Source organism: Macadamia integrifolia, chromosome 3, assembly GCF_013358625.1.
Source record: "Macadamia integrifolia cultivar HAES 741 chromosome 3, SCU_Mint_v3, whole genome shotgun sequence".
Taxonomy (NCBI): Eukaryota; Viridiplantae; Streptophyta; class Magnoliopsida; order Proteales; family Proteaceae; genus Macadamia; species Macadamia integrifolia.
In genome coordinates, this window is record NC_056559.1 from 4036314 (window position 1) to 4053492 (window position 17179).

General features: G+C 34.7%; 1 protein-coding gene across 1 annotated transcript; it reads left to right on the top strand.

Annotated features, from left to right (window-relative positions):
- The first annotated feature begins 8541 nt into the window (after positions 1-8541).
- On the top strand, positions 8542-14442 carry LOC122073302 (RING-H2 finger protein ATL7-like). The gene is made up of 3 exons (XM_042637865.1): positions 8542-9573; positions 9680-9765; positions 13902-14442. Exons 1-3 carry the CDS (start codon positions 9361-9363, stop codon positions 14344-14346), a joined length of 744 nt encoding a protein of 247 aa, XP_042493799.1. The 5' UTR covers positions 8542-9360; the 3' UTR covers positions 14347-14442.
- The last annotated feature ends 2737 nt before the right edge of the window (positions 14443-17179 follow it).

A 17179-nucleotide genomic window follows, 5' to 3' on the forward strand; every position in this document is an offset into this window, starting at 1 on the left:
AAAGCTATCTTGGTTTGATTTAGGCATATGTGGATCAGGGTGCATCTGTAAACATGCAGTTGAGATGAAAGACCTTTTAGGACGGACTTTCCCTTCACCCATTGTGAAGGAGGAATTGCTCACCATGGGCATCGGTACTGTCAGATGACCAAGATAAAGGGTAGTTTCAACTTCATCAACTTGGAGTGGGAGTGTAATGATAATTCAAGAGTCTAATCATGGAGTTACTTCACCTGTGGAGAAGAAATTCTTTCTTCTCATTTCACCTTTTAAATTTGTAAAATAGGTCCCTCATTTTTTACTTCACCTAGGGGTTAGAGCAGTTGGCTTGGAGAGGACACAGTATTCCGTAGAAGCGAGGTCCCGTGATCAAACCTTCGCCCCGCATGAGCCAAACAAAGGGGAAAACTAACAAATCATTTATCTGAAACTTATAATTAATTGGTTTTGATTTAAGATATTGAAACCATTTAATAAATAGTTTGATTCTGATTCTATCTCACATACCTTGAATCAAATCAAAACTCAACTAATTAACTAAATAAAACCGATTAACACCTTTAGAGGAGGCTTTATGGGGAGAACAACTTGTGAAAATGATGTTGGTATCAATAGAATATTCCCTTATGACAGTTCCCTTAGAAACTAAATTTAAGGAAGAGGAAAATATGACAAAGTCATCTTTCTCAAGAATTTTTGTAAATCTAAAATGGGTATCTCAAATGATTGGCATTATATGGAAATTCTTAATATGTTGTAGGCCATAGGGATTTGAAAAATTGACTAATATAAAGATTCTCCCTTGGCTCTTTTTCATAAGTAGTCCTAATCAACTGGCTAAATAATACATAGAAGTCACCATCCACTATACTCAAACCTGGGACGGTGCATGAGTTTTGGAGCGGATCCTAACGTTTGGCATTTTTCGAAAAGTGATAATACACAATAGTCAAACTTGGAATCTTTGAAATTTTATTAATGTTTATATAGTATAAAAGTTTTTCAAATTTGATGTGAATAATATTAATTGAATATTCGAATGAGTAATATTTTTAGTCATTAGTTATAAATTTAAAGATACCCAATTTTCAATTTGGGATATTTTTTTATATTAAATCATATTGTAGTAAATGGTAACACAAAATTGTTTTAAAATGCTAATGTTAACCATATGCTTAATCACTAGTCTATTTCCCAAAAAAAAATGTATTGATTATATTGTAGGATTTTTATTCAATGAGTAGTCCCATGGATGAGGAGGTCTATTCTTTTTAAGCCTTTATTTGGACCACTAGAGACTTTTTTTCTCTTTTTGCTAACAATGGGTATCCAAGCTTTCGGCCTGACTAGTCCCCACGGGCCCATCGACCCCTAGAGACTTCAAACTACCAAGGCATCAGTTAGCTCTGAAATCTTTTTTTTTTTTTTTTTTTTTTTTTCTCGTAAGAAGTTCTGAAATCAATATTGATAGTTTTAATTCACAATATCGGTTAGTATTGAAATTGTTATTGATATGTATTGATTCATATCGGTCATATCAAATGTTTTTTTTTCCTTCAAAGATACCAATACTAACATGACTCTCTCTCTCTCTCATGAAATGACTTCTTCACTCCACTATTTATGAAACCATTCTGTTGCCATTACTGATTCACCCTTGTCCTAAGAAAATATTGCATTCTAAAAAGTGGGGAATGAGTTGGTAAGAGAGAGGTGATAGTAGGAGGAGTGAGACGTTTGTGTTAGAATTTCACTTTATTGGGAAGGAAAAGGAAGAGAATATTCAATACAAATGTGGTATCATTATGGACAAAGAAAGATGAGATATTAAGCTCTTGTTTAGACTGGTTTGTTTTATTAGTACAATATTGATAGCTACTTGTTGGGAACTTGAAGAGAACCACATGTGTCACTATATATATATATATATATATATATCCTTTTTATTAAAAAAAATCATATGCATTCTTCTATAACTTAAAATAAATCACAAATATTATCCGGATTATTTAGGAAAACAACTATTGAAAGTGACGTAGTTTGCAAAGGAATATTCCTCTATGACATATAGCAACTCAAATTTAATAGAAAAGATTGAGTAAGCTAACACCGTAAGTTAGCACTCACTATGTCTATCTCTTTCTTTCCTCTTTTGAAATGATTCCTCTGCCCTTCTTATATGATACTTTATCCGGTGCTTCTATTGATGATTTGGTGTTGTCCATTAGTTTATCGGACACCGGTGACATGCCTATCCCTATTCTCAAATTTAATTAAGAACTTATATTGGACTGGTTATTCTTCCTTCATGTTGTACATTCAGCCTAGAAGCTATCATCTTGCATTGTACGATATGGGGAAGTGATGAAGGGAAAATGACAAAGTACATCTTTCTCAATAGTTTTTTAAACATGCATTGGCTTTACATGGAAAAAATTCATTACATTATTAGCCATAAAATTGACGTGGGTATGGAATTTGAAAATTCTACTAATTTAAAGAAGCCCATCGTCTCTTTTTCACTTAGTAGTCTAAATCACAAATCAGGCCAAATAAGAGATAGGCAAATTGAAAGCGATTTCTTAATATATGACAAGATAACAAGTGAGGAATTTTAGATATGTACATAATCTCTCTCTCTCTCTCTCTCTCTCTCTCTCTCTATATATATATATATATATATGGGGAAGTGTAGTTTCTGTATGCACGTGGAAGTCAATTGGCGTGCAGAAGGAAGTATCAATAGGGGCATCATTTTCCATTTCATGGGGGCGGATCAGTCATTTTGCCCCCAATGCCTGGATTCAGACCATACTCTCCGATATAAACTTTTTTGATAATAAAAAAATAAAAAAGAAAAAAAGAAAAAGAAAAGAAGCATACATCATGTATAGGATTAATTAATTCATACTTAGTGTAGACTTAATTAGTGTGCTTCCCTATCTTAGTTTTCTCTTTTCAAAACAAAGCGATAGTAAAAAAAATCAACAAACAACTGAGCACCGTCTGCTGAAAAACATCTCATTCCACCTTAGATGTGTGATAACCTAGATCTTTTGTTTTATGAGAATAAAATTTTAGGTTCCAAGCTTGCCGCTTGAGGTATTTAAACCTGATTCATGCAACATAATACATTCTCTTTTAAGCTAGCAACCTCTCTTAATTTCTCTCTTGAAATGACCTTTTTAAGTTATTATTTATGAAACCATTTTGTCACCCCTTCATTGGTTCATTCTGCCAGCTGCTTAGAGATCCCTTGCCTAAGAATATATTGCTTCCTACAGAAGTGGAGAGTGAGTTGGCTAGAGAGAGACGTGAGAGAGAGAAAAAAAAAAATCAATATAAATGTGGCATGGTTGTGGAAATAAAAGAAAATTAAGCCTTGTATTGATAGATGTTGGGAACTCAGTGAGAACCACATGTGTCACTATATTCAATTATTCTAACATATATATCCTTTTCAACAGCAAACACACACACAAACATATATATATATATATATATATTTATATACAAAAAGGAAAAAAAGTTTATAGAGACAAGAATATACATTTTTCTTCCCCTTTTTCTGTCCAATACGATAATCGATATATGGTTCAACGACATCCCACTATAGTTACGACCACTGAGTTGTTCTTATATCTATACACTATTTCATTTAATGAAATATTTATTATCTTTTCATATTATAGGAAAATATTAATGATACCCACTTGTGCATGTATAGTCGAGACATAGTTGGGCATAAAAAAACTGTACTACCCCACTCCATGCATTGAAGATACCTCTTCGTGGCTTGTCATTGATTTATATATAGATACAATGGTTGTGCAAATAGGTGGCATTCTCTTACACTAATCATATATATTATCTATGATCTATACTATCTATTATGGGAGGCAAACCTCCTTCTTCAGCTTCGTATATATACAATATGTGTGGAAATGAAATGTATCCGAATGTATGATCAAGTCTAGATTCATCAACCAATGTTGAAAGGTATATACAAGAAAAAAAATATTTAAATCTTAAATGGCTCTCTCTCTCTCTCTCTCTCTCTCTCTCTCTCTCTCTCTCTCTCTCTCTCTCTCTCTCTCCACATTAGTCTATGTGCATTCCTGATATAGTGTATTAGATGTAAGGAAGATTTACTAGGAGGAGAACTTGTGAAAGTGATGTAGGTAACAAAAGAATATTTCTCTAAGACATACTTTAGTGAGAAAGTTATCTTTTTCAATAATTTTTTTAAAATTGGCGATACATGGGAAATTTTTAAGACATTATTGGGCACATAAAATTGATGTGGGCATGGGAATTGAAAATTGACTAATCTAATGATCTCTCATCCTCTCTTTTTCATAACTAGTCCAAATTTAGAAATTGAAAGTGATTCCTTAATATATTACAAGTGAAGATCAAATTTAGTTAATTTAGTTATGTAATATGTTATACATCATCCTCTCTTTCTCACAAGTAGTCCAAATCAACTGGTTAAATTAGAAATATAGAAATTGAAAGTGATTCCTTTAGTATATGACAAATGAAGAATTTTAGAAATTGAAAGTTATATCGAAGGGTGTTAATTGGTTCGGTTTCAGTGTATACGATGTGGTTTGATTTAGTTTTTATTTATTTGGTTGAAATCAAAACCTCATCATTTACTAAATGGTTGCACTTTCTGAATCTGCAACATAATCGGTTTACTAGTTTATTCGCATACATTCTCAAATTTGTTTTTGTTGATAAACGCTTCAATCTTGTATCAAGTTAAATTTGACACTGAACAAGCAAGGATTTAACTATATAACTACATAATAGGAGAAAAATATTGAATAGATCGTTGAACAGCCTTTATGGTCCGTAATTCTTCCCTAAATTAAACTATTATGTTTTATTAAAAAAACCAAATATTTAATCGTTATACGGGTTAATCAGATCGATTTTGACTGTTTAAATGGTTCGATTTTCACAGTGTCAATTCCTTTTGAAACTAATGGGTTAAACAATTAAAACCAACCCGACCGATTTCACTAATCGGTCTTAAACTTGAAACCATAACCGAACCATTTACTAAATGTTTTTGCTGTTTTGGTGTAAACGGCTTGATTCGATTTTGGTTTTAAATTCACATCCTTAGTTATACACGTCTCTCTCTCTCTCTCTCTCTCTCTCTCTCTCTCTCTCTCTCTCTCTCTCTCTCTCTCTCTCTCTCTCTCCTTATTTGCATAAATCATTTATAGGGTAAAATTAATTCATGCAGCATGACCTAGCTACAAATAACCAGATTTGAGTATTTACGTATTGATTAACTCCCTAATGATTTTTGTATTGTTAATCCAGAGGAGGATTAAAGCAACAAATAGACGATAACACTATGGATTATGAAATTTGCATTGGCTTTAAACATTACATGTAGTGAAATATGAGTATCTGATAGTACAATAGTACGTACCTACCAAAATCATTGACAATTAATTACATTTAATTTAATTTGAGAAGCATAATTTTACAACGTGAAAATAAAGTACATACATAATGTCATCTCATTAAATATGTAAATGCCATTTTTTTTTCTCTTTGTTAAATAAACTATTTTTTTATTTGTTATTGATTTGACGTGTAAGATGACAATATAAACACATAGTGTGTAGATCCTTCTTCCCCTAATAAAAAGAAAAGTTATTACATTTAGTATTACATATTGAACGGCTCCAATTTGTCAAACACATAATAAATGGTGAAATATGAGCAAGGTGACCATTACTATCATTAAGAGTATGATTTTCTTCCCATTACTTATGGTTACAGTTGTGCTAGGCAAATTAAGAGGACAAGCTGGTATGCCTGGTCTGTAGTAAAAAAGAAGACATTTGTGCATAAGGATCAAAAAATTCCATTGGGTAGGCTCCTCTTAAGTACATATTAAGAGATTCTTAAATAAAATATATTATCATGTTTGAGTATAATATGTTAATAAGTCAATAACCATTCATTTGAAGGTATTAATTGAATATGTCATTAAAGTTAGTGACTTGTAATTACTTGGATTTGAAATTGGTTCTTTGGCTGGTACTGATTAGCACTATCTTACCTTCACCTTGCACTACTAGTGCTCTACCTCACAAAGAAATCACTTCATTGGAGTTCAAAATTTAGATGGACAAAGAAATCACTTCACTGTGGTTTGTCCATCACTTAATTGGAGTTGAGAATTTCGATGGTTAAAATTTTATATAGAGCAATGAATTTTTTGGCTGGTCCACCACCCATTTAAGGGTTTTTTTCCTATAATATTAATATATGCCAAACGATATATTGGTTTTTTTTTTTTTTTCCAAATTTTAGGGAGTGCTAGAGCCCGTGGTCCTTACATGCCAAGTAAAAAATAATAATAATAATGAAAAAAAAAATCCACATAATTGATCGTATTGTAAAAACGAATACCTAAAATGATGAAGAAAAAGAATAGAAATTATATATAAACAATCACACAAAGAAAATGATTTACGTATGTGATTTGTTAAGAGTGTTTAAGTCCACAATGAGATGAGGCCTACTTCACTATTGATGGGGAATAAATTGCAACCGTTCGTTCTTACACCTCTCAAATTACAAAGAAATTGCCTTAACAACAAAAATTACGAAGAGACATTATATAGGTAAAGTTTTGAAGTACCCATAAACCCATAAAAAAAGAAATCCTCAGCCCTCAAGGCCTTTGGTCCTATGACTTCTTTCTGGTCTTTTGGAATCAACCCACAAACGCAAATGACAGAATACAATACATCATGCCCCCAACATAAATATCACAATAAAACTATGAAAATTTATTAAATATTGCTTTTGAAAAAAAAGAGAGAATGAAAAACATGGAAATGAATGTACAACTGAAAATATAACAAAAACCCCTATACATTTGTGAGGGAATACAATTAAATTTGACTGTAAAATTCAACACGTGATCAATCCAAATCATACAATCCTATGTATGAAACATAGGAAAGCATTCTTACATTGACCATGCAAGATAAAAAACTTTCACTAAAATGTAAACACATAGTGCCTATAGGCAGACAACCTTATTATCTTATATTTTCAAAGCTTGCTTTGCCATTTGGATAATTCCATTCAAATTAAAACATGACGAATGAAAAAGAACCTTGAGGTCTATGTATTCACAAAATTCACCGAGGCTGCCATGCGGCAGAACTAAAGTGCCCATGAGAAGATTTCTTTTTGATAAAGTTCTAATCTTTACTTAATTCAAATAGAATAATCGAGAGGGACCCATTAAAAGTTAGATCTCCATCTTCCATTCGTGATGCACAACTCAGCTCATGCCTTTCGGCACTGAGAATTGATCCTTTATGATCGGTATGCCAACCCTCAGCATATGAACAGAATTAGATGCTAATCTCCAAAGGCAATGAGTTCCTCCATAAGTAAAAAAGATGTTTGGGTCAACAGATGTTTCAATAATATAAATTTTTTTTTTTTTTTTAAATAAAATTTCATTAACTAAAATTGGCAAGAGAGAACCTCTGTCGAACAACAAATATACAAAGAAAGGGGGTTTAATCCACCAAGTTTTTAAAAATAAAAAATTTAAGGCCCCTCCACCGGGGAAGTGAGCCTTTTTATTCATAAATTAATTGTGAAAAAGTAAAAAGAAAGTGCTGAATATCATCAACTATAGTTAAAGTAGGTCAATCCAAAGATGAAACAATGTTGTTGAGAACACAAATAAAATGTTGGCAATCTGAAAAGATGAGAAGATGCAGAACCCAAAACTACGGGCCAAAAAAAGAGCATTCAGTACACTTTCTGCCTCCAATCTCATAAAGGCAAAAATAGTATTAAAAGATAAGGAACCCAAGACCATTTCTACTTGCATTTTACATGGGATCACCCCTCAAATGATTAATGTGAGAGCACATATACCACCATGCTTCCATAGCTCTTTCTAAAGGGCATTCTTCTGCTTTAGTGTATCTATGCATTGTCGTCCTTTTCACATAAAAGGTTGGGCCGAAGGTCAACTATTTTGATCATGGTTTTAAGTATCGGTCTCGTATCGGCTATATCGGATTGATATCAGTTAAGACAGATCCTCGATCCCTAACCAATCTGGATTCATTATTCGTATTGTTTCGAGGTAAAATAATAAAAATTTAGTACTTTTAAAACAACAAGGGTAAAATCTACCGATACTACTGATCCAATTCGATAGTATTGAATTCATATTGACAGATACCAACACCAATACCATCCCCTAAATCCATGGTTCTAATACCAGAGAGAAACAAAACTTGGAAGAACTCAAAACCTAGATCATATAAATCCACATTAAATCTCTTTTGATAGTAAGTCTTTTATATGATTGATATGGGATCCTAACAGTATCATTCACGTCTTAATTTAAGTTGATTCCAATCTGACGTTAAGGAATTGACATCTCACATAAGGTTCACCCTCACTGAATAGGAAATCTACTTGGCTTCCTTAACAGTTGACAACCATCTTTTTTAAATAAATCCGTTTAAACTGTGTTGGTTTCGACTGTTAAGAGTTGAGAAAAGAGATGCCATAAAGTTTGCCCAAACGAAAAATGTTCGAAAGGAAGAACGCTGAAACATTTAAGTCTTCAACTGGATTCAGTTTCACCGAGCTTGAGGTTGTCATCTCTACACTTGTTTTGTGAGTTTCAGTTTAGGGTTTGTAGTAATTACAGATAAGATTAGATGATTTCGGAAGTAGCTAGGAACCTTCAAATTGTTTCCTTTCTTTTTTTAATTATTTGTCTCTTCTTGATAGAGCAACGGTCCTATTCTTGATATAGACAACGGCTTTTCTGTAGGTCTTGTAATTTCGTCCTGTCATTTTCTCCTGTAGCTTAATCCAAGCCATCGATTTTACTCAGGGCCGGTGTTCCTCAATGTATCACCAACTCTGAATGTTAATTAACTTGATCTTCTCTGGTTTTTCCTGTTCTTCTTTCTGCTATTGTATTCTGTTTATTTGAACCCTTTTTTTTTTTTTTTTTTTTAACTTATTTTTTGGATTAATTGAGATTCTGGGAATTCCCACTTTTGGGTTTTTAGTCTCAGACGAATTTGGGGTTTTTTTTTTCTGAGATTTTGTGAGTTGGGTAGTTCTCATTTTGCAGTTTTTCTGTATTTCTTACTCTGAATTTTCTGGTTCTCGTCTCTGTAGCATTAAGAATTCAATTCCCATAATTTTTGTTTATCTTTCCTGGACTGGGTCTTATTTTATCGTAGGGATCTTTCTTTCAAGTTTGCTTCTGTTTTTTTCTTCAGTTATTTTATTTATGGGATTTGAGGTTCTTGAGGTTGGTTGGTGATGTCTTATAACAATCCAGAGACGCCTGATTGTTGCTCATCGGCTTCAGCTGAACTGAAACTATACCAAGCTTTCATCTTTTCCATACCAATCATCTTCACTTTTGTTCTTTTGTTCCTATTTTACTTTTTCTATATTCGACGAGGGAGCGTTTATTGGTCATCTATACGGATGAGGACATTCAACGGGATTACGGAGGAACCCATCACCAGAGTAAGATTACAATTAGTTCTTATTAAATTTCTGTTTTTGGCATTTCCTAACGTTTGTTTTACTCACAGACGTAGTTTCCTTTTATAACTACGGTGTTGTGTTGCAGCCATCAGAATTGGGTTTGAAGAAGGAGATTAGAGAGATGCTACCAATAATTGTATTCAAGGAGAGCTTTTCTGTCAAGGATACACAGTGAGTGGGATTTCTTTGATTACTCACTACTTGCATTTTTTGGACTTTGCATCATTTCGGTTAGCTGTATCGATGGTTTTTTCATATGGAATGACAATTGGCCACTGCTTGAAGATTCTTCAAAGAGTGGCAGTATCAAATGTTTTATTTATTTATTATGGAATGACTGTTGGCTATGTCTTGAAAATTACTCCAAGAGTTTGAAAAGTCCAGATCTTAGTGGAGTTATTAAAGTATTGAGATCTGAGTTGAAGAACTTCATCTTTCTCTCTTGGATGGATAACATTGAATTCAAGCTGGTGAATATGCTACGTGCTGTATGTACTTCAACATTTTCGATCTTCTGGACTGGCATACAGTAAAAAACTTTAATTTCATAATTTTGGAGAACTTAATGGTGGGATTCTTGTAAAACAGTTGAGGTTTCTGACTCAACATGATCAAATGCATTGATTGGTTACTAATCCCAACATGGCTCAATAAGACAGTCTTAGGGTATAAATTTGCCCTTTTACTTTAAAAAGGAAAAAAATAAATTGATAATGTAGTTTGTTTCAATTAGATATGCTGCCTTTTTTCCTTGAGAGTCATGGATGCTCATTAATCCAGAAGTCATGATCAAGTCCCCCCCCCCCTTTTTCTTAGTCCATTGATCCCATGTTGGTTCAAATATTCAAGTTTTATCTGTGGATAGGTGGATAATAGATTAGGAAGAACTAAATTTAATGAAAGTCTGGAGATATTCTTTGGTGATTTACTAATTTTGTCTGAACGGTTAGTTTTTCACTTTCAGTTGATGAAGAGAAGTTGCTAAAAGAATTCATAATTTCTAGTTTAAGCATCTAGAATTCAGGATCCAGGTTCCAATCAGATCAGATTCTTCTGATCCTGATCTGGATGATCGACCCCGTCATATCCTGGTTGAGTTTTGGGGGAGTCGATATCCTGTAGTAGATCTGTCACCAACAATCCCAATATCGATTGGTGGACATGCCTGATCCAATGCTGATACTTAAATCCTAGTTCAGGCATGCTCCTTTTGAAAAATAATAATGCAATATAGATGTTTCAGAATTCTCGTGCATGATCATTTCACTTCTTGAACCTAATGTTTGCATCCTTTACCGGTCCAGTTCATTGTCCATGTTCAAATTTTCTCTTTTATTAACCAATCAAGCAGTCTTTAAACTTTTTTCCATGTATCTATTTTTCTTTTTCAGTACACATTTCTTCTTGTCGAAGTTCAATGCCTTAGATTCACTGGGCTGCCCATTCTGATACTGGTCCCAGTTAAACCATGTTACTTGCTATATCTAGCATATGGCTTTCTATTTCCTTCTTAGTTTTCCATTTTTTTTTTTTTATCAAGGACGGTATAGTTAAAAGAGGAAAGTACAAGAGGAAAGAGAATTCAAAGCAGCCTATATTAATGCCAATAATTACATTTGGAATGAAGCACATCTAAACAAGTTTGACACCCCAAACCTTTTTAGTGTCTGCATAAGATGGTCATGGAATACGTCAGCAAGACGGTGATCATTTTAGATGAATAATGTGCGCAACTTCTAACAAGAAGGGTTCAAGGTGGAAGACCAGCCAGATTTTTTTTTTCTGCTTTGTGGGTCCCACCCTTGGAACTCATGGACGGTAGTTTGTTCTAGTTGTAGGGAGTATTAATTACAACAGGTTTTAATTTGGGAAGCAGATTAGAAGTTATTCACTTTATTCCATTTTTTTTGTTACAGTTTCAGTTCAGTAAATATATAGAGAACCATTTGCAGTTCAATTCTTAATGAGTCTAAGAAAAAAGGTGAATAAAAATTGAGGTGCGGTCAAATTACACCAACCAAAATAAAAATCCGAAGTAACTCGCATGGGCTCGCCATGGGTTGATGTAAGTTGTAACATCAGATTAGTTTCAACTATGTTTTGTTGCTTGGTGCATCCAGGCTTATTAGGGATTCTCTAGGGCTATTGATTGTAGTTTTGAGTTTTCTTGATTCCAAATGAGAAATGATTATGCAATCACCGACAGACTCTTAACAATTCCAAGGATATTTAGCAGAAAAGGTCCAGATTACTAAGAATCTTGAATCTAAACAACTGTTAGGTTCTAGGGAGAAACTCACCAAGAATTCACACCAATGAAGAAAATAACAGCATGGATAATACTCCACAACAAGAATAGACATTGAAGAATAAAAGTCCTCTTTTTTTATTTGGTGGGGGGGGGGGGAATAGGCAACAATAATCTTCAATTATGTAACAAGATTACTTGTTGATCAGGTAATTACTTACTTTTATACATTAATATAAATAGTATAATCATTCTTGCCTTACATCTTCTAACTTTATTTACCATAAATATTAAATTTTGGATTTATCCATTAATGACCTATCTCAAAATCATAACAAACCCAAACAATAGCTCCATAATGCCATTAGAAAAACTCTCTCTCATTGTACTGGTGGATGCCCTGCATAACAATTTACGCTAGCCAAAGTGATGAATAAGCTTGTGTTTGTATAGGTTAATTGGTTAGGGTAAAATAGGAGTTTCAGGTTAAAATAAGGATTGGCCTTTGGAAAACAAGTTTCCAAAAGAAATTTCCTAAGGTTGGAATTTTTGAAATATCAATTGAAATTTTAGGCCTCAAGCTTATAAGGTTTTAGAAAGATGTTACGAGACAAAGACAATTCTGAAGTCAATTACAAGTAAGTGATCAATGCAATAAAATTTCTACATGTTCAGGAACCAGAACTAGGATTAGAACTCGCAAACAGGCTGCATGCGGGTGCTAGTCTGACTTTTGTAGGGTCCTGGAATGGGTGGATTATGGTCAGTCCTAACATTTGGCATTTTCGAAAGAAGTGGCCTCCCTCAGACTCAACCTCACGTCCTCATGCTTGCAGCTGAGCTATTACCGTCAGATCAAGCAACTGCCCCTAGAAATAGAACTAGGAATACTGTTCTAGTAAATTTGTATGCGAGTCTAAGAACTTGAATCATTCAGCACTATCGAATTGTCATCTCACTCTCTTAAGCAGCCTCCCCCCCCCCCCCCCCCCCTTTTTTCTCTTCTCCACTTCTATTTCTCTTACGGATAATACTGTGCCATTTTGAACACATGTATGTATCCAGCACTAGATAAGTCTAGAGTTTGCAATACCTTTAGAACTTCTGAATACGGCTTGCAGTGATTTTCCTGACTAAGCTGGTGATGGCTGTGGAATGCAAGGTTCAAACAAAGATTTTTTTACCATGTACTCCGTAATCAATTAACCCATGTTAGGCTGACCTTTAAACATAATGAAAATGTTCCTTTCATGAGCTCTCGTTCCATGTGAAGTGCTCCATTGTTGTTCCTTTTTCCCCCCTCACCCTTATATTTCCAGAGTTTTTCTCCGTTGTGCATTAGCATGCCTTGATACAGAGCACACTTATTGGTTGCGTGTGCCTGGGTTCAGTTCAAGCTGGGCGATGAAAATTTGATAAACAAATGGATGAGCTCTCGTTCTTTTACCTTCTTTCTTGCGAAAGTTGGCCAAACTTCTTAATCAATTGTTTTTGCTCACCATTCACACCCCACTTATAGCTGAGAATTTCTGAGCAATTGGAGGCCGCTTTCGAGTATTGTATTGTTTTAGTGGCACGGGCAAGTGGTAACTGGTAAGATAGGGGTCTGCAAATCCCTTTTCCCCTGTTCAAATACGGGTGTTGCCTGATCAACCCAAGACTCAGACCAGAGTAGGTGAAGGCTTCTGTTTCCAAATTTGAACTTTCTCGATAACTAAACCAATTACAAACTGAGAAGAGAAATCTTTAAATATGGGGAATCACGAGTATCTATTAGGGTTGGTCATGGGTCTCATTTTTAAAGCTCTAGCAAGCTAACCGTTTTAGTATCTTTGGAGGTATGAGATATTGATGTATTACAGAAATGATCAAAGATCCAAGCAATGAAATCATTTTCATGTGATGTGACTTTGTTAGCAGTAATGGTTTGTCTAGAAAAGAAAACGTTGGACAATTCTAGAATACCTCAACATTGCAGATACTCTCTTTTTTCAGTCATTGTGAGCTTTGAATCCTTATCTTCCAATTCTCACTTAAAACACCATTTGCTCTCCTGCAGATGTTCAGTATGCCTGGGGGATTACCAAGCTGAGGACAAGCTTCAACAAATACCTGTATGTGGCCACACTTTTCACATGGATTGCATTGACCACTGGCTTGCTACCCACACCACCTGTCCTCTTTGCCGCTTCTCCCTCTTACCATCTTCTAAAACTGCACCTGACCATTCTGACAATCGAGTCGAAGCCCAGGCTGATGAAGAACAATCTTATCAAGAATCCTCAAGTATTAGTCATGAGGTTGGAACCTCTGTTCAAACAGGGGCTGAGAGAGAGAGCATAGGGGAAGAGAGTGGCAGCTATTGTATTAGAACAAAGGAAGAGTGCTCTGATGCAAGAAGAGAAGTTGAAGGGATTGGGTGTGGTGGTGAAGTTTCAGATGTTGTGCTTGATGTTGAAACACATGGTTCTAATGATCATGTGCTTGTGACAGAACATCCTTAAAAACTAGTTTAGTGTTCTTCTATTCTGCTTTAAATTTAAAGAAAGTTCTGTTATGTAAGAAAATTGTACATGATAAAGGTTAGGGTTCATTTTTAACACTTTGTGCCCTGAAGAAGGTCCTCCCCCCACCTCCCACCCACCCCAGATAAGTAACCAAATCTTACTGCTAAGAAGAGAAAGGAATACAAAGCTAAAAACAACTGCCACACATGCTTGATGAATACATTTCCAACCAAAAAAAAATAAAAAATCATATCAGTAGGTTGAATTTAACCTTCCAAATGATTTCCCATAAATTCTGCTTTATGTGAGTTAGAAATGGCCCTTTTTTTGTTCCAGTTGAATATAATTGCCTTAAGAGATGGTGAACCTGATCTTGTTGTGGATATAAACCAGTCATCTTCCTTATTTAGTTTGGTAATGTTTATCCTGGATATATCATGGATAAGTGATGGGAGAAAATTAAATTTAGCAGATTCAAATCCCGTATCCTTTGGTTGTTATGAAATGTTATTAGTTGATTCACTATTTGTATATTATTACTTCTTGGAATGTAAGAGGAACAGCGAGTTCTTAAACACCCCCCCACCCACCCTCAAGCCATATGAACCAGCAGTGCATTTATCTTAACCAGGGTCACTCTGCACTGCTAGGAAGCATGAATTACAAATGCAGAATCGGGATCTGGACGGTCCTGAATCAGATTGGATCAGAATTGGTCAGAATCAATTGCAATAAGCCCTAACCCTAGTTTCCATACAGGGATTGGCCGATCCGGATTGGCCTTGGCCAGCTGATTCCAATCTGAATCAGCCAATCCAATCTAAAACACCGACTTCTAGCCTCTAGTCAGACCATCCAGGAGTTTTTCTCCTTTCCATTACTGGAACAGTTGAACTTACTGTGTGTAAGCCTGGAGAAGATCTGCAATTATGCTTCAAGCCCATGAATTTTCATTCCCGAAAAATTTTAAAAATAACAAGGAAAACATCCGTGGATGGGTCAGCCAACATTTCCTTATGTGGATGGCACAACTAGTTGTTTTGCATAGAAAGATGATGTCGCGATTTTGATCGTTGGGTATCTAGAGAATGGTCTGAATTAACCCACATGTCGAATTTCAGGCTCTAATTCAATAATTTACCTCTCATGTAATGGTATACTCTCCATGTATGTCTATGCCACTTTTTATGGCCTTTGTTATCTCTTGGTAGTCCTGAATTTTTCACCGAATTTTTTTATCATGTGGAATCTTTATTTTGGCTGAAAATTTACATGTGAGTAGGGGGCTTTGGGATCAACCGGCTAACCATATTTCAGCCTCATTTGATTGCCATGTGGCACAGCTCGATGCAATGCTGTCCATATAATGAGCTATGAATTAGATAGATAGATATGTAGCCCTTATGGATTGGCTACACGTCACATCTTATGGCATATTTCAATCATAGAGCTCACCATTTTCTCTTGTATTTTGCATTCATTGGACTAATTTGTCTAAATTTGTTTGACTTTTCAACCATCTTCGCAAGTATCATATAGTCATATAGGAGATGAAACTTATTGACAGTATACCCAAAAAATTTAAGTACCAACTAAAGCTGCCACATATAGATCTTTTTTTTTTTTATGTAGATAATTGCCACTATAAAGGAAGCTTAATCAAGGTGGCACACCTTGGGTATATTGGCACACTCAGACGTCCTGAGTTCAATTCCCACTAAACACATCTTTGGCCACTTACACAGGAGTGTTTAGTGCTCTTCACTACTTTCAGTGAAAGTTGAATGGTTTTCATTCCACCCCGGTATGACCCGATCCATGGGGTTGTGGAGTCAGTATGGGCCCACAGGACTAGTCAGGCCACAGGCCTGGATACCCATCATTAGCGAAAAAAAAAATCATAGTGGCCAAGTAGTAAAGATATGGCATATTGGCACTAAGTGACATTCATTTAAATGGAAAAGTTGTGGAGCTACTGATTATTCATTACTTTTTTTTTTTTTTTTTTTTTTTCTAATCCTTTCTAAACCAGGGGTTCATGACAATGAACCTGCATCCTCACACTTGATTTGTGGATTTGGTGAACTTTCTCTTCCATTTTTTATATTTTGGAGAGGAAAGGGGTTGGTACTGATGAGATCTTTCACTTCCATTGACTAACCAGTGACCCACCCTCTTCAAAGCACAGTGATTTTTTTTTTTTTTTTTTTTAATTCAACTACTCCACATACACTCACAAGCCAAAAAAAAATATGCCTAGAGATTAAAGCTAACAAGAAGCAACATGGCTAAGAGCCTAAGACTGCATTTTTTTAACTGTATATCCTAATATCAGAATTTTAAAGCTTGGGATTACACAAGGATTACTTCCAAACAAATATGTTAATTAATCTCTCTTTCTGTCTAAAATTTTAGTTTAGCTAAAAAAAAAGGTCTCTAGACATTTTATAATCCTTTGTAATAAGGAATAATTGAACAGGTCAAAGTCACATTGACAAAATAATATGGGGTTAAAAGTTAACCAAACTGCCTATTTGTATTGGGTTCTGAGAATCAGCTTTTAAGAGATCTGTTTGACTGTGATCATGGAGGACACCCTCGTCTTATGTTAATCGGTTTGCCGTGTTTAGGGTAAACTCAAACAAAATGTACTATTAAATGAACTGCTAATTATTATTCTCTCACTAATGATCTCTCAGATAATTAACACAGTTGGTTTTGACATAACAAAGTAGTTCTCCAAACTCTACCTGTTCCTACACATCTTTGCTTTTCATGTCAGCAAACATTCCTGCAATCTTATTATCCACAAAGTACAAAGAAGAAGGAC